At 40.5% G+C, this 18,354-nt stretch overlaps 1 protein-coding gene across 3 annotated transcripts in view; it reads right to left on the bottom strand.

The window, feature by feature from the left end:
* The window catches only part of RALYL (RALY RNA binding protein-like), a 939,792-nt gene that overhangs the window by 48,453 nt on the left and 872,985 nt on the right, over positions 1–18,354 (bottom strand). For all 3 annotated transcript variants that reach the window (XM_019527857.1, XM_019527858.1, XM_019527859.1), the window contains 3 exons: positions 17,716–17,763; positions 13,804–13,967; positions 3,118–3,231 (listed from right to left, as the gene is read on the bottom strand). In XM_019527857.1, the coding sequence (XP_019383402.1) occupies positions 3,118–3,231; positions 13,804–13,967; positions 17,716–17,763 (326 nt within the window). The remainder of the gene's footprint in view (positions 1–3,117; positions 3,232–13,803; positions 13,968–17,715; positions 17,764–18,354) is intronic.

Raw genomic sequence — 18,354 nt, 5'->3', positions numbered from 1 at the left:
CTTCCAAGAGAAGTGGTGCTGGCCCCCCCTCCTACCTTGGGGGGTCTTTAAGAGAAGGCTAGATGTACACCTTGCTGGGGTCGTTTGACCCCAGTACTCTTTCCTGCCATGGCAGGGGGTCAGACTTGATCATCTGCTCAGGTCCCTTCTGACCCTACCAACTATGAAACTATGAAAAGAATCACTCTGCAGCTGATACAGCCTCAGTAGATTTTCCTTTCTGTCCGCTGTGTTTTTAGGCTTGGGGACATGGAAGACTGAAGATCCAGCAACCCTGCTCCAAAAATCTTCATGCCCTGGGGAGCCCCTGTAAGGCTGCATAATATGCGTAATGCTTAGCTCTATTGGAGACTCCAAGAATCCTTCTCCCTTCAGACCTCCTCAAGTGAGGAGGGAAAGCAAGGAAGTGGGATATCTCAAAGTGTCTGCCTTAAAACACTGTAACATTTTGGGGACAGGTGCTGGTGTCTGTAGAAGGTATTCACTGCAGAGCTTCAGATGATATAAAGTATGATTCAACAGAAATGAACATATTCTCTTAGACCTGATTTATATTTAAATAAGTTCCCTATAATCCTTGCAGCCTAAGTGTGAATTGGATATCAAAGTACAATGCCAGGCAGCTTATTTAGCATAAGAATAGGTTTTATGTAAAAGCTCCCTGAAGTGGAACTATGCCAGTCTAAATCATTTTATAGATGCTTAGGTGCTTTACAATTACATCTTCATTGAACATATTAATTTTTATCTAATTTGTTTAAAATTTAAACATAAAACCTACTGGGTACATGTTGTATATATTTCTACTCAAAAGGTACACGAAACTTAATAACTGCCTTTTGTCATAAACTAGAAAAATAACTTAACTTTTTATGGGCCAGGTGATAGATTCACACCCAACTGAAGAACTCATATTCCAATGACTGGTTTTTGTTGCTGTCATTGTGTTCAATTAATTGTAAATAGTGCTGTCCAGGTATTTTCCAATAAACTTGTTTTCACTGAAAAATGTGAATTTGTAAAAAACTCTTTTTGTCAGGAAGATAAGTTTGTGTAATACTGTCAGAAGGACAGCTTTCTTAGATCCAGGATAGCATTTCTGGTCTGAGGAGAGAGAAACTGTGTCCTTCTCCTACTCTCACTTCAGCAGAATGCTAGCAGCTATGGACTGACATATGATGTTACAGTTTATATCTCTGCTTGGCCCGATTCAGGACCATGAACTTGATATAGGTTCCTCCACATCTCAAATGAGTGCCTTAACTCTAGGCTCTTATAATTAGGGAACTATCAAACTCATTGTGGAAGTGGGGTGCGCTGTGGCTCCTTTAATCTTGCAGGTTCCCCAATGCCCCCCCCCCCCAACTGATTGGTGGAGGGGTTATGCTTGTGGTTCACTCCTGATCAGTGAGGAGGTGAAAACTGCAGTTTTAAATATGGCACCATTTTTGCCTCCTACCACTGATTCTTTGAAAAGCCCCGGATAGCCCAGCTGTTTGCTGCTGACTGGTGCCATGTTTAAAACTGCAGTTTTAGCTTCCCTACTGATTGGGAGGGAGTGGCAGGGTCCTGTGTTAATCAACAGTGCGGGGGCGGGGGCAGGAGGCAAGGGATGAGGCATGCACAGCAGAACATGTGAGATTAAAGGAGCCATTGCGCACTTTACTCCCACCATGAATTTGGTAGGTCCCTACTTATAGGCTAGGGACAGACATTCAAAAAGCCTGAGCCTGAATTGATTCAATATTTGCAGGTTAGTTTAACCTGACTAGGCTAAATCAGTTTTGTAACCAGACAGACATCCCAGAAGTTTAGGCACATGCCTGAAGTGGCTCAGGCTAGAAGCCAGGGGGCACTAGAGTAGCCCTCCCTTCCTTCCACAGCATGGAGCAGAGGGGGGCATGGCCAGGCTCCAGCAGGAGATCTGATTAGCTCAGCAGGGAATTGATAACAGTGTTTATCACCCAATTAAGAAAAGAAGAAAGGGACATTACCAGCTACTTATTGATTCTACCTGTTGACTTATCATGGACTGTAGCCAGCCTGTGGTCTGCTAGCTAATACATGGACACCTCCTCAGCAAGGCAGAGGGGAGGGGGGAATTCATGCAAGCAGGGATTGGTGAGGGGAGGGCGGGGAGCTGCAGCCAGGAAGCAACGGGGAAGAGGCCAGCCCTGCTGTGCAGCAGAGAGCCCCGCCCAGCCCAGAGAGCACGCTGGGATGCTGGGGGTTCCTGGTTTATCTTAAACCAGCAAGGGGTCTGGGACAGATATTGCATAAACTGGTTTCAGCCAAATCAGTTAAGTCTGATACTACATTCAATTGGGTTTATCTCAAACCAGTTTCAGCCATTCTCAAACTGGTTTATGTGCACTGAACATCTGTTCTGTTACATGTTTAAACCAGTTTCTGATCACTGAAACCAGTTTCTGTATAATGCCTGCCCCTAGCCATAATGTATAGTAGGTCTTTTTCCAATCTTTCCTGTTGCAGCTGTTCAACTTGATATAACAATTTGTCAGTGAAGGGATATGGTCTTTCATTTCCTACATCTCAGGAGAGTACAATAACTTTTGAGGTAACACCTATTCTGGACTGGGATGGCTCTCTCATTTAAATAAAAAGAAAAGAACAATGAAATTTCTCAGTTTCATCTCAGCTCAGAATCAGGACAAAGTGAACTTTGCACATCTAGCTTTTACACAGATGCAATGCATCTACGTTCAGGATTGGTGTTGCATAAGTCTATTTATTCTCTTGATGATGGAGATGAATATTCATTTTGTATCCTCAGGCATATTTTTGTTACTCTAAAAATGATACTCTGTATTTTTGGCTCCTGAAAGTGAAATAGGAAAAGCTTTTCATTTTTACCATTTTAATGTAGAATTAATATTCTTGAAATATTTTGTTGGATGCACCATGAAGGATATTCAAATCTGATCCCTTCAGTCCAAACTGAGGCTTAAGTTAGCTTATTTCTAGCCTTACATTTGGTGGAAAAACATCTGCAAAGCTTCCTTTCCCTCTCTTATCTGTCAGCTTGACTGATAACTATGCCCTAGTTTAATTCACCTCTTAATGAGCTGTCCATGACTACAAATCATTTTCACCTACCTGCTTCAGCTTTCTGCTGCTTTTCAATCTTCTCCAGTCTCCCTAACAAGGAGTCAATTTTTGTTTTGATTTGGGTTAATTCCTTCTTGATTGTTTGCAACTCATCTGATTTCACTGGGAAGAAAGAACAGAAAGGTACAAAGCATGAAAGAAACTACATTTTCACCTCAAAATGTCTGTGAGCATTTTCTTTCTCTTTCTTTGGTAACTGTAGTTCCAAGTATACTTGCTAATAATCACCAGGCTCTGATTTCAAGGAGTATTTTGGGGAATGAGCACTTAAAATCAGTGCTGTCAGGTACAAATGCTGAATACTGGCAGTGCGTTTCATACTAAATCTTGGCAACAGCAGGTTATACGAGGGGCATTGCTCAGCAATACATGTTTGAGACAAAACATTTAAGGTCAAAGCAGATTCAATCCTAGCAAGTGCAAGTAACATTTAGTGACAATAAGGCTGTAATGTGAGGCAGACTCAAATACTGGGAATGATTCAAACATGACAGGCAATATACAGTGTGTAATGCTCCTTTGCGGTGCTATTTTGTAATAATAATAATAAAAACCCATTGGCTGCGCTAGGTATTTTTCAGCAAGAGTGAATGGTAACAAACGCAGGGATGGCCTGGAACATAACATTATAGCCAAGACAACAACTTCATTGTAACAGAAGATGTTAAGTATTATTGCTTTTTAAAGCTTTCAATTCACAGTAATTTCATGTACCTTTTTTGCAGCTTTTTTATGATCACACCTTGGGCAAGGTGAGCCACTTCCAGTAAATTAAGATGTAGAATGCAGTTTCAAAATTTTGTAGCATTTTGTTTTTAATGTGTGTGTCTCCTCACACTCCCTCCTCCCTGCTTGACTGGACAATTTGTGGTATTTTGGTTTCATCAGAAGAAGGAAGCAGCGGAGAGAGCACAGACTACCATGTCTAGCCTATTTGGAGACTCAGAAGAAGCTGCAAACTACATACCCAGCTGTCCCCTCTTGCAGGAGGAAATTTCAAGGGACCTTTGCAGTAATTTCATTTTTTAATTTCAGTACCTGGATCTTTGTGCCTCCTCTTGACCTCTGCAACATAGCTCTTAAGGAACTGTGTGATTATAGCTTCTGCAGGCAATGAGGGAGTGGCAGCATGGAGCAGTAAGAGCCACCGTGCCCTCTACACTTATCTGCATGGCAGGGTGATGTGCATCCCTCTTATTCTACTCCTTCCTCATGCATGCATCTTAGATCAGTGACGAGCCCTTACTGGATTGAAGGATTATAGGACAGATTGCAAAGTATCTCCCCCTGTGCATGATTTCCCCTTATGTGTAAAGTTTCCTCTTCATGACTGGATCCTGGGGAAGTAACAGGGCTCCTGTACTGTGGGTGCCTATTAATCCCAACCTTGGAGCCTTCTGAGCTTTCTCCAATCAATATATTGAATAGTGATAACCGGAGTAGCAAATATCATATTGTTCTTATGAGATCTTAAACCTCTGGTATCTCACATTATTCTAAGTATGTTCAGCCTTGTTACTTAGCCAGATAAAAACTGAGGAGGCACCCAAATCCTAGTTCTTCCCATTATTGCATAGTACCTATTAGTTATATTCACAGAGCTGGGCCTTAAGTTTGTTCTCAAAGAAATAACTGCTCTCTGTCCAACGTTTACATTTTGTAACAAATTGTCAAAGTCATTAAAACTTGCATAAATATTATATTTAGAGTGATTTTTGTGTTGTTTGAGGGAACAGAGTCACATTTCTGTTGATGAACACAGAAGTCCCACAGATCCCAAGGTGAATGAGGTATGAATATTCCCAAAAGACAGTACTATGTCTCTAGAGCAGTTAGCTTAGAAGTTTGCTAGGCATAGGACTAATGTGGCCAAGCAGCAGCATCTGAAGTGGTCTCTGGCTGGGAAATAGCAGGACAGCCAAGCCTGAGAATGTCAAAGTCAGAACAGGCACCACAAAAATGACATTTATTTCATGGTGATATTACTTCCCACAGAAAAGGCAGACAGAATGCATTCATGCTGTGTGTTACAGGGGAAGAAATCACATTTTTTTTAAAGCCACAAATCAATCTGACAGGGAACTTAGTTTCATAGGGACTCCTGGTACATCATCTTACTGGAATGGGCTTGAGAGGGAGAGCAGGTTGGAAGTTGAGCCAGGACAACTAGATGGGTCCATTAGTAAAACCCCCACTAATGAAGACGTTCTCATGGAAGGACCTCCATTAGTACTCATGTCCCAGAGTGAGAGGAATTCCTGCCTCTCATCGCAGCAGCATTCTTTTCCGCCAAACCCATTTTCTCAGTCTTTTTTGTTGAGTAATTGAACAGAACTTAACTGCTAACATGAATCTTAATATTATCTCAACCAGGATGTGTGAACTATGCATGCCCTGGAATTCCCTCATAAAGGGAAAGGAATCACAGAACCAGGTTGCAGGGAAGCAACAAAAGCAATCTATAGCTGCTGCTGTAGCAGCCTCTATAGCCTTTCCTTACTGTGTGCGGATGATTCCATCGTGCTAACATTAATTTCACATTAATGTTATATAAAGGGCAGAAAAAAGAAAGACGTGGGACAAAGTTTTAAATGTTTCTGTACCTGACAAAATTTTCCACACAGCCACCTGTGTGGGGGCAGGTATTTGACTGACATGTATGGCTGATTTGCAGGGGTTTGTACCAGTCTCTGAAAATCTCGCTTTGGGGATCAAATTCTAATACCAGCTGCATTACATTGCTGAATATCTGAGAAAATAGAAGCTGTTTGAAAAACACTATTAGAAACCTGATACAAGAGAAAAACAGGCCCAGTGTTCAGAGGTAGAGGAAGACAATGCATCAAAGTTCTGTGATTCAAACTGGTGTGTTACATCAATTGCCAACCCGTTCTTTGTGTTGCTAACCCCAACACAATATAGAAATATAGTCAAGACGGAGGAAGATCAGAGTATCAAATAGAAAGAATTGACCTTAAGAATGGAAGTAATAGAAATGGAGTGGAATTAAAAAGTACAAAATGGAAAGTGATGTACTTAGGGACCAATAAAAAATTCTGCTATAGAATGGGAGTTACATCACTTGGAAATGATAGAAGAGGAGAAAGATTTAGGTATATCAGGAAACTGCAGAATGCCTATGACTTAACCAATGCAATGAAGCCATGAAAAAGGCAAAATCAATTCTATGATGTGTCAGGCATGTATTTTCATTAGAAATTGGGCAGCATCAATATCCTTATGCAACCATTGTGGGGAACTTTTCTCATATACTGTGAACAATTCTAATCATACAGTTACGACAAGATGAATTCAAACTGGTGCAGAGAAGGGCTACTAGATGGATTAGCAGGATGGAAAGCCCTCTTACAACAGAGAATTAAAAGAGCCTTCCCTTTGTTAGCCTAGGAATGTGAAGATCAAGGGGATATGGTTTGTTTATAAATGCATCATGGCAGCAAGCAGCAAGAAGGGGAAAAGAACAAACTAAAGAGAGAACAGTGCTGGCACAAGAATAAACTGGTATACATTATCCACAAATAAACTGAGGTTGGAGAGCAGAAGAATGGTTCTAACCATTAGAGAAATAAACTTCCACTTCCCAACTACTTCCAGTAGGAGCAGGGGAGGCAAAAAGCCCAGCTAGTTTTAAGATGGAGCTTGATCAGTTTATGAAAGGTACTTGATGACCCTGGAGGTCCATTGTAGTCGTATGTTCCTTATGCAAACATTATTAAAACAATTCTGCAAGAAGGAAAAGTGCTTTCTGGTGCTTATTTTTACATATAAAAATGTGAAGCTAGAAATGGCAAGCTGCACTCAGCTCAAATCAGAGAATTAAGTTGTATGTAAATGCCATTTTCAGAAATGGAAATGCTATTATAGAATTGCAGCAATACTTGGAACACATTTTCTGCTGCAACTGATTCCCTTGCAATGTATGATTCAGATTTCTTTGGATAAAATGTCATGTATTTTTTAATCTAAACACTTCCAGTTTAATACCCAACATTTTATCTTATTAGGGGTGCTTTAGCCTTCAGTTAAAAAACATGTTAGCTGATGAAATTAAAAATAAGCTATAGTAATCAAAGTGAATTCATTCGTTTAAAAGCACAGCTCAGTATAAATTACCTTCTTTTAAATACCTCCTATCCATCCATACACAAAATGGAGTGGCATTTGATTTATGCTTCCTTCCTATTTGCAGTTTTATAAAAATACTTAAAGGGCTTCTGTTTCTATTTTTCTGCCAAAAAAAATGTTCTATTGATGCTAAATGGCAATCTCCATCTGCTGCTTCATACTGTTAACATGGAAACCCACCACTTACATGCTCAGTTCATTTTCCTAGTTTTTCCAGGAAGGGTGATTTTTCTAGTTTTTAGATTTAAAAAGGGGGAAAAACAAAAGCAAAATAATAATTATAATAAAAAAACTCATCAACAACCCATACACCCACTCCCTGAATTTGGTCACCTGAGTGTAAGTCAACTACCATCAGAAACAGAGCTATCTTACTTATTATGTATTAAAAAAGCAAGCTGGGAGGACATACTTCTAAGTTTTGCTGAAGCAAGAATTCACTGCATCATAAAGCAGATAAAAAGCATTATTTTTGCAGATATTCTTACTCCTGCGAAAGGTAGTGCTTTGTGGTAAGTTCTGGAATTTGTATTTATTGGTATTATCATCTGCATATAATGTCACTGCTGTATGGCACAAATCACATGTTTCTTTATGTGGTTCACTGATATTTCAAAGCAGCCCAAAACCTGACTTTATAATTCAAAGGGAGTTCTTTGGAATCCTGGCTTTAAATCTACCCTTCCTGTTATGGTTTGGAGCTATTTTCCAGATTCACTTGGTCTGTGGCTGGGATCTTGCAAGGACAACTGTTTTTGTGAGATTTCTGCCAAAGATTTTGAAATGTTTATATGGCAACCTGTTTCAGTCAAAATGCAATTATATCTTTCAGGAACAGTTCATGTGATCTTAACATTATTAATTCTGAAACTGAACTTTAGCACTGATTTGGCCTTGAATTTGATTTTCAAAAAAAAAAAGTCAAAGCTAAAAGACAAAATGTGATTTTACTTCCTATTAGAGAGATCTGCTATTTAAACAACAACAACAATAATAATAATACAATATAATTAGAAATAATGATATATTAATTCAATGCCTGTGTATTAAATGTGTAGGAAAAGAGGCATCAAAACAATGAACTGTTTTATTCCACAAGTCAATATAACTTTTTTTTTTTACTGCAAAATGGGATAAGTAGCAACAGAACACACACATTCTCTACTCTCAAACTTACAGTCCCTAGGGGACTGCTTGGCTATTTTTCTGATAAACTTCTTATAATAAGCTGATTACATTCCTGTCCAAGTCAACAAAATCATGTTTCTTCCTTTATGATGGGCTGGTTGGACCTGAAAAAAGGAAGTAATTCTAAAGGGAAATCAAGCATGAAAGTCTATATTCAATGTGCCCAATTCCTTTTTAAAACTTTTGATTTCACCTGATTCATTTTCAGGTGGGCTGGATGCAGAATGAATATTTTTCTGTAATTCACTGAAGGATGTTAAAGGGTTCTAGCAAATGCAGTCTGGATGAAACTGAAGTACACAGAGTTTTAAAAATCTAGAGCAGGGGTTGAAAAATTGTGGTTCAGGGCTTTTTATGATACATCTTGCTGCTCACTTCAGCCTTAAGGGCTAGATCCAAAACTCATTGTCAATTGGAGCCCTTGTGTTGATTTTAAATCATGTTCTAATACAGCCTGCTGAAGGACACTTCCATCAAGGAGAATACATATTTAGTTATCCATTTTTTCCATTTATCTATTAAAAATATGAGGGATCTTCAATCTACTTCACTTCATATGTATGGCATGACCCTTCAGCTCCTGGTCCAGAACTGCACAATACCGGGTGCCTCAATCTACACTGACAGCTATTAAAATGTTGACATTTGCCACAGAGCAAATGTTCTGATACTTGGAATGAAGCATACAGCAAATTCTGTGCTACTAAATCTTCTAAGCAGCAGAAATTATGATCTTAATGGCGAAGACTGTGCCACATGCATTACAATGAGAATCCATATTTATGTGGAAGGAAATTTCTCAATCTATGGGGACCTGCTAAGCTTCTCATTTCTCTAAAATGTAATCACAACACCATGTTTCTAGGTAACCCTGTTCTAACTGACATTGTCAAAAATCAATATGACAAACAAAAACTGCACTGAAGAAATTTATCCTCTCAAGGCAAATCTCAAGAAGCTCATTCTATCAGACGAGGTATACAAACAGGTAATGAATTGCATGCCCCTACCCTACTAACTTTTCATAATGAATAATACAAAAGAAATAGCAAAAGGCACTAAGGAAGATGTGCTGGGTGAATCTGCAGCACTCTAGATCTTTGATTTGCTATGGGAAAAACCTCAGCTTCAGAGGCTGGAAAAGACAGGTTAAAATAGATTCTAAACACTGCTGAAGTGAAATAGAACATCTTGAGGCATGCGCTGTCATTCTAAATTGATATTAGGAGTCTTGATATATTGAAAAAGGTACTGCCAAAATAAAAATAGAGTGGTACCACAAAGGGGAAATATTTAAAGGGGAAATATTTAAATGAGGAAATCATTCAACCCTGTTTGTAGGCTTCCTTAAGGGAGCACAGTGGAAAAAGGGAGAGTTTCAGACGTGCATTAAATGTCCGAAAAAACGTCATGACTAATATATTAGGCACTGGAGGTGAGATTCTCTATAGGAATCTGCTCATAAGAATAATTCTGGACATTACAATGGCAGTGGGGATGACAGTCCTAAGAAGCATCAACTGAACAGCAGTTTCACAGTGAGCAACACTGCTGAGTCGTATGCATTTGAGCAATCAAGAATGGACAGTATGGAGGTTAAATTTGTGAAGTTTCTGTTCTCTCCATCCACCATCTCACAGTGTCCTCACATAACCAGTTCAATTATTACACTACCCGCATCAAAAGTCTGTGGTTTGGTGCCCTCTGATTTTACTGAACAAGGTCTAAAGTCTGCTGAATATATGTTTTGCTATTCATATGACTCGTATTCTCCTGTGTTCAATGGTCCTGTCCATATATGCACTGGGGGAGACTGGGTGTACCCTGCCCTAGACTGTTTATGCTTGTACACAAAAAGACACCATAAAGTAAGACAGTTATTAACTGATAATAAGGGCAGAAAGGACTTTTGTGACAACACAGGCTGTTGGAATTCTCTGACTTAATTCTTTTAGAACTAGAACATATCTTTCTAAATCTAACTATTACTTCTACTACTACTAAAACATATCCAACCTTTTCTTAAAAACTATTTGTGATGGAATGTCCACAATCTTGGGTAAAAATTTCAATGGTTAATTACCATCACTTAAAGATTTGTAACTTGTATTTAGTCTGAATTCATCTAGTATCAGCTTCTAGCAACTGGCTCATGTTATGTCTTTGTCTGCTAGAGTGAAGAGACTACCATCAATGTTTTGTTCATCAAGTAGTCATTTACAATTTATGAACAAGCAGCTTCACCTTCTTTTTTTGATAAGCAAAACAGTGAACTTTTACGCCCCCAACAGATATTCATATTAAGGCCTGATGGTATCTAATCTGATCCCAACAAACTTACCTCTTGCCATGCCATGCACATGCAAGGCAGGTTACATGATTTTGAGATTGTGGATTAGTTCCCAATTGCATTTTACTTGCCCAGATCATGACCCCAGGCTCCCCTTGCACCAACAAGTTGAAACCTAGGTGCCCACAATCTTCTGACTGTTAGTTGGGGCTGGGGACTGAGCTGGGATCTGGAACTGATTCTAGTCTAGTCCCTGGTTGCAGCCAAAAACAACCTGATGGTCAAAACCCCATCTGGGGCAGACACATGGTTTTTACTGAACCCTGGGTACAGGGACTCCAGGATCAGGCTGCTGCAGCCTGATCCCAGGGTCCTCATGTGTTGGGATTTATAAAAATGACCATGTGCTGCCCTCATGTGGTTTTACAGGTCCCAGTGTATGGGGACCCCAGGACTGGGCTTCAATAGCCCAATCCCAGAGTCTGTGTGCTAGGGGATGAGTAGAGTAATTTGTGCTGTCCAGATGAGCACTAAGCATCTTTATACTCATCCCTGAGCACAGGGTACCCAGGTGTGGGGAACCTGTCCCTGATCTTGGTGGAACCTTTTAAAAACTGTATGTGCAGCTGGACTGCACGCTCACTTTTGAGCTGTGCACATGCCAGAGATGTCTGAAAACCATGTGTGCAGCTGAGATATATACATTTTTTAAAGGTCTGGGGTGCAGTGAGTCCAAGACTGGGGAGACACTTCCTGATGTTGGGCTCATTTCACATGGGGATCTGCCTCCAGGAGTTGAATAGGGGTCTGGGGTCCAAGGACTGGTTCTGTTTGCAGCCTGACTGTGTAAGGGACAGCTGTGTCCTGGACCCTGGGGCTGCCCCATGCTGGATCCTGACACACAGCTGAGTAGAACAACCCTAACTGGCCACATGTTCAATTTAAGGCTTGATACAAACAAGCCATAAAAAGTTGTTGCACATTATATGTGGAATAACTTTGGAGCTTGTTCATTTTATTATTATGCCTTAAATTGACTTGAATATGTGGCTGGGTTAATTGTGTCTTAAATGTAATGGGTTAGAGGCCTTAGTATACATAAGGCATGTTTTAGTATACATAAGGCATGACCCTTTAATCATGTTTGCTTCTCTTTTCTGGATCCTCTCCAGCTTTTCAACAGCCTTCATTGACTTGTGGACAACAAAACTAGACACTATTCTGGAAGCAGTTGCACCAGTACCAAATACAGAGCTAACATAACTTTGCTGTTCCTATTCAAGATTCTCCTGCATTTGCAGTCAAGGATTGCATTAGTCACAGTGTCTTTTCAGGAGATACTTTCAGATGATTTCCTACCCTGATAATTAGGAACTTTACAGAGACACTGCTTGCAAGAACAGAGTTCCTGCATCTTGTAAGGATGGCTTACATTTTTTGGTCCTAGGTATGGCTTTATATTTGGTCATACTAAAGTCATATTTTTGCTTGAACCCATCTGACCAAGTGACCTACTCAGTATCAGTGATCAATCATCTTCATTTTTTGTCACTCCCCTAGGTTCTATATCATGTGCAAACTTCATCAGTCAACATTTTATATTTTATTCTGGGTCAATGATGAAAATGTTAAACAGCATAAGACCAAGAAGCAATCTCTGTGGACCCCACTAGAAACACACCTGCTCACTGAGGATTCCCTGTATTTCCTCCAAGACTCTGGGTCCAGCATCTAGCAGCAAATGTTGTCAACTTCTGTCAGGGGGGAATGGGGCAATTCAAGAAGGGTAGGACTACTCTGTTGTGATCTGTGGAGAGGTCTTGTTTATAATCCTTTTCCTGATTTACTTTCTAGTCTTATTTTTCATGCTTTGTGTTTCCCCTTGAGAACTAGCTTGTCAAATGCTACCCAGATCTCTCTGGATCCTTCCATCCTACCTCCCGGATGTCATCTCTCAGATGGGTGCTGAGGGACCTGGCTAGGAAAGGGAATTTTCCTAGGAATACTGCAAAGTGGTTGATAAGGAGGGAGTGGGACAAGTCTGCCTTTTACAGCACACCTCAAAAAACTAGTCCCCACTGACTCGTGGGTAGACTTTATTTGGAGAACAGCTTAGGGACATCACCCTCACAGAAACATGCCCTCGCTGAGGCATTAGGCAGTCAGCAGCAGTTCTTATCTGTTACTCTCTGGCAGAAGCTACAACCATTGAGGCACTGAATGTCTGGAGTTGGTTGGGCCTTTAGATTCTAAGGGGGATGGTAGTGCTTGGGCAGCTTCTACTTCTCCATACTCTTGCCTGGGTATATGCATCAAAAGTCTTAGTGTGATGGTTGCAGGACTCTATACAAACGTATTCATCAGGTATCTGATGAGATGTTTTATGTGTACACCATGATCCAGAGGCTCACCAGTTGTCTACTACTGCTACCTACTCTGAGCACAGCTTACAAACTTCGTTTACTGAGCTCCCAACCCTACTGTGTCTGCTTCAGAGCACCCAATAAGATAGATTTACATGCACTGATTCTTCTTCTGCTTCCACTGAAGTCTGGTGAGAAATACCAGTGATATAAACAAGAACAGAATTGGTCCCATCATTTCCAAAGTAATCAGTGGGACAAAGATGGAACTCTAGCTTTCTACAACAAAATAATTAATAACATTTAATTACAACCTATTTCCTTCACATATGGCATGAGGTATTATGTGGTAAGTTTGAACAAGCTTCTTTTCGGCAAGATGGCAATAGAAATGAATCAACATGTCAAATGAGGGTAATTTTTAAATGAACTTTAAATGAACTTTAATGTAAATGCAATTAATTTAATTTCCTTCAAACTCTGAAGAAGTGTTCTCTGGCATTCAGAGTTAAGTGTGCCAGTTTATGAAGCAAGCTCTATTTCCCAAGTCAAGGAAGGCAGGAACTAAAATAGGGGTTTACAATGGAAGCAGCTTGCATTCTTATCTATGGAAACAACCATTATAACAGTTATAAGGGGTTCCCCCTTATGAAACCCAGGGCATTGTTTTACAGGTAACTCACTCACATTTGGATCCTGAAGTGGAAGCCCCACTAGATGTAGATCGTGATCCCCCTTTCATGGAAAAAACTCCTTTCCCTCTGCGAGTTGCCGTGACAGCCACACGAGGACGTTTCAATGGTATCACTGCACGAGGAGGCGGTGGTACACGACCATGGTAATCAAATAACCTTAGGAAAGTGAGAACAGTCATGTCAGATGTGGTTTCCTGTCACGGAAATTCTATCAAATAAAGTTTCATGTTGTCTTAGAAAAAATGACCCGTGTAAATCGCAACTGTTCCATATCACAGTCAAATTAGATTTCAAGGGCCTCTGCACATTAACTGCCAGATTTGGATTTCAGTCACAGCCTGGTGCATAGCTCAGATTTTTGTGTAATTTAAATGAGGGATGCTTTATGGGGATCTGTTATTTGCAGTCTGGAAAATCCATAACCTGCTCTCTTCAGGTTCATGTGATTTCATTGCACATAACTAATTGCAGCACATTTTGCTGTGATGACATTTCAGCTCTTTTATTATATGCAAAGGTTGATTTTAGTTTTCCAACTTCTAAGTGCATCTATAGGAAAGGAAGTTAACTGCCCTCAGTCAAAACATTGCCATGAAAAACATCCTTGGTGAAGACAGTGCAACACTGTTACCCTGCCAAATGATGGATTTCACCATTGATGGAGTAATGTAAGTGACTTTTCACTAAGAAATCTTTGTAGCCTTTGGAGGAGACAGAGAAGGCATAAAGGAGGGTCCCATCCACAACAGACTTTACATGTATTTACTTTATCAAAAGATTACATGCTTGGAACTGCCAGAGCACCCAGGACAACTGTAACAAGTGCCCCTAGTCTGAGCTTAATTCAAACCATCTATGTTGTGACAATTATATATTAACAGAACTGCCTACAGAGTCAACTAAAACGTGGGGATGTTGCTTGCTTCCCCACGATCTAGTGCTCCACCACTAAATTCCTGAACCCAGATTTACTCACATGCACACAAGACAGGGGATAAGGAAGCAAGAGGTAAGAAAAGGTGATGAAAGCCATAGAATGAACATTCATATATAAATCTGTGGACTGAGTGAATAAAAACCTGAGCACCTGGGATGGAAGGAGATCATCACTTCACTGATACCAAATCCCTTCCTTCACATCCCCTTGTAGCTGCTCCACAGTGATTCAGTTTCTGTAAATAGGAAGGGGAAGTGAGGGAAGTGGTTGAGTGGCCATATCCACCACTCAGCCATTAAACTTAAGGAGGGTTTGTAGTTTCCTCTGCTGTAAAGTCCCTGACGCGGGTTGGACAGATAACAGTTTTGCCAGTATCCAGTGTTACTGATATAAACTATTATCATGTAATGTTGTATCTACATGTTCCCATGGTCACAGAAATGGAACAAAGCACTTTAACTATAAGTCTGTTTAATTCTGAGTTAAAGTTATTAATTTAGTGCTACTATACTATTATAGGTAGGAACCTACCGAATTCGTACTTGCGTGATTTTTGCGGAAAACATGAAATCAGACAGGCTCTGCAAAAAAGGGTGGGCTTGGTAAAAAATGGTGGGCTCACTGAAACCCCCTCCCCCCCCCACTTACCTGCAAGCAGAGAAAAGGGCAGGAAGCCATGCAGTCTTGGAGCATGGGGGCAGGAATGCTCACAGCATAAGGCAGGGAGGCTGCAAGCAGATGCGCTGGAGTCCAAGCCAGCTGTGGCATGCATCTGGGAGGCTGCAAGCAGCTGTACCAGAGTTCAGAGAGCCCTGGCCCAGCTCATTGCCTGTAGCGGGTGTACCTGTGCAATGAGCTGGGCTGGGGCTTCATGGACCCTGGTGTAGCCATTTGCAGCCTTCCAGCTGCCTGCCAGAGCTGGCCTGGTACTACAGCGCAGCTGCTTGCAGCCTCCCTAGTTGGGGATGGCCTGAAACTGTGGCTTAATTACTCTGATTAAGCCCAGGGAAGCCATTAATCCAGGCTTAATACCACTTAATCAGGGTAATTAAGCTGAAGTTTCAGGTATTTAGCAATCTGTGGGGAGGGATGGGACTTCCGACAGCCCTTCAGCCAACTAGAGGCATGGGGAGGCCCTGTCACATTCAGCCTGTGAAAATGGAGGCTGGCCCTGGGATCTGGCTGTAAAATTGACTGGCTGCCTTCTCAAGTTTGGTAACTACAGGGCCATGCAGACATAAGAGTTACTTTTTAACAGACGGCGATTGCTCCCAAGCAGTAACTCTACCACCCCTTTTAACATATTTTAAAAGCAATATCTGCCCACAGCAAGGATTACATTCTCTTTTGGTTATAGCACTCTCCTGCATCTCTATACTTGGAAATTTTCAAGAGCAGGTTGGACAGATACTTGGCTGGGATGGTGTAGTCAGAGATGATCATGCCTTGAGCAGGGGGTGTGATGAGACAACTTCATAATATCACTTCCAGCAGTACTCTCCTACCATCCTATCTGTAACAGTGCAAGTCTAGGTCAAAAACAGTAATTAAACAATGGGTGGGTGACGGAGGAATGAGCCTGTGGCACTACCTAAGGGGAGAAGATGGCAGAATGGAGCAAGGGGTGCATCATTATGTCATCCAACCCCAGAGGTTGGCAACCTATGGCTCATGGGTCTGATCAGCAATCCAACCTGGACAATGATCAACTTAAGGCAGCCTTGGAGAACAAACCTGTCCTGACTTACAGGCAGCCCCCCAACCTCAAACAACATTTCTCCACCAACAGACTTCCCAACTCCTGTTCTCACCAACCATCAGTCTTTACAACAGACCCAGATGCCAGCTATTCCCCTGCATTAACACAGACTACATCATGACCGGACCAAAAATCAGAGATAACATCTGGGGTTAATTCACGTATTCCTTTACCAATGTGATATATGCCATACAGCACCCATATGCTGTCTACATTGGACAGGTGGAGCAATCCATATGTGAAAGAATGAATGGACACTTATCTGACATCAGTTCCAGAAAGACACACAAGCCTGTGGCCAAACACTTTAACCTCCTTTGGATGTTTCAAATGACTCCAAAGGAAACATAATGAATGAAAATTCTTGTTTCTAGGTAAGAAGGAAAGGAAGTGACCAGAGAATCTTGAACTCTGGCTATCCTGAATCATTGTCTACCAGGCAGCTGTTTTAGAGGGCCATGAATGAGAGTAGCCCCTTAATGTTGTTCTGACTTATACTTTGGGATGGGGAGACCTTTGATCAAGAAAAAAATATAGAGGGTGCCAAGACTGCATAAGTACCTTCCTTGCCCTACTTAGCTGTTTCTCTTTGCAAGGAACCATAACAAATGACCCATCTTCTCTGTTTTGCATGTACTATCTGAATCTATACTGCTGTGGCAGCTGCATCAAAGTAACATATGCATATAGTTATGTGATGGCAGATAACAAATCTTTTCAGCTTTCCAAGGAGATGCCTAAAGATTACATTTTTCAGGAGACATTCCACATCTTTTCATACATATAAACATCATAACAAACACTTTATCAAACTGTTCTATCTAAGGACACTCCACACCTACTATGTATTCGATGAAATCATGCTGGGAAGGAACTCTGCAGGAATAAAAAACCATGGGTTTTTCTTTTCATATCCTTTAATCTTCCAGTAAAGGAAAAACTCAAAAAGGTGTCAAATAGGGAGACGGTACCAAAAGAACTGCTTAACAAGCAGAGGTTGGGTGGTGATAGAGTGGAATTCAAGGTTTTCTGTAAATCACATCCCCTAATGTATGCTATTCCAAGAGTCTAATGTTCAGTGCATAATAAAGACAATTAAATATAAGTAATCTAAACAACAACAAAAATGAACACTAACCAAAAGGTGACAGCATTATAATTAAACAATAAAAATTGTGTAGGAAATATAAAAATAGAATCTCACATACCGATTGTAGAAATCATCTCTGTAGTAATCATAATCAAAGACATAGCCACTGAGGAAAGAATACAAAAAGCAATAATGAACTGGCTTATAGAGAAATTACATTCATTAAAATCTTTTTAGCATTATAATATTACATTGTTTTCCCAGAAGAAAAGCTTTTTCAATGCTTTTAACTCTCTCTCAAAAAATACACGTTATGTACTATACATTATATTTGTTAATGCTAGTGCATGCTACCATTCTAGAGCAGATTCAGAAATATTGGCTATTATTAATTGCCATTATAGAGATCAATGAAAGAAGCTGATAGCACATACAGAAAGAGACTAACACAATATAACAACTCCATAATTGGATAATTGTTAGTCTAATTTTCTTATAGATCAAAAAGGCAAACACTCTAAATGCTGGGGTCTTTATCTTGTTCCAATTTGTGCACATCCAGGAGAGCCAATAACTTTGAATGATGAGAAAAACAAATGAAAGGTACAAGTAGGCTCATGATTAAGAACAAAAATTAGTAGAGATATCATAGTTTCATAGTTTGTAGGGTGGGAAGGGACCTGAGCAGGTCATCGAGTCTGACCCCCTGCCATGGCAGGAAAGAGTACTGGGGTCAAATGACCCCAGCAAGGTGTTC

Source organism: Gavialis gangeticus, unplaced genomic scaffold (genome assembly GCF_001723915.1).
Source record: "Gavialis gangeticus isolate Ggan-Ray unplaced genomic scaffold, GavGan_comp1, whole genome shotgun sequence".
Lineage (NCBI taxonomy): Eukaryota > Metazoa > Chordata > Crocodylia > Gavialidae > Gavialis > Gavialis gangeticus.
This window is presented reverse-complemented; position numbering and strand designations above follow the sequence as displayed.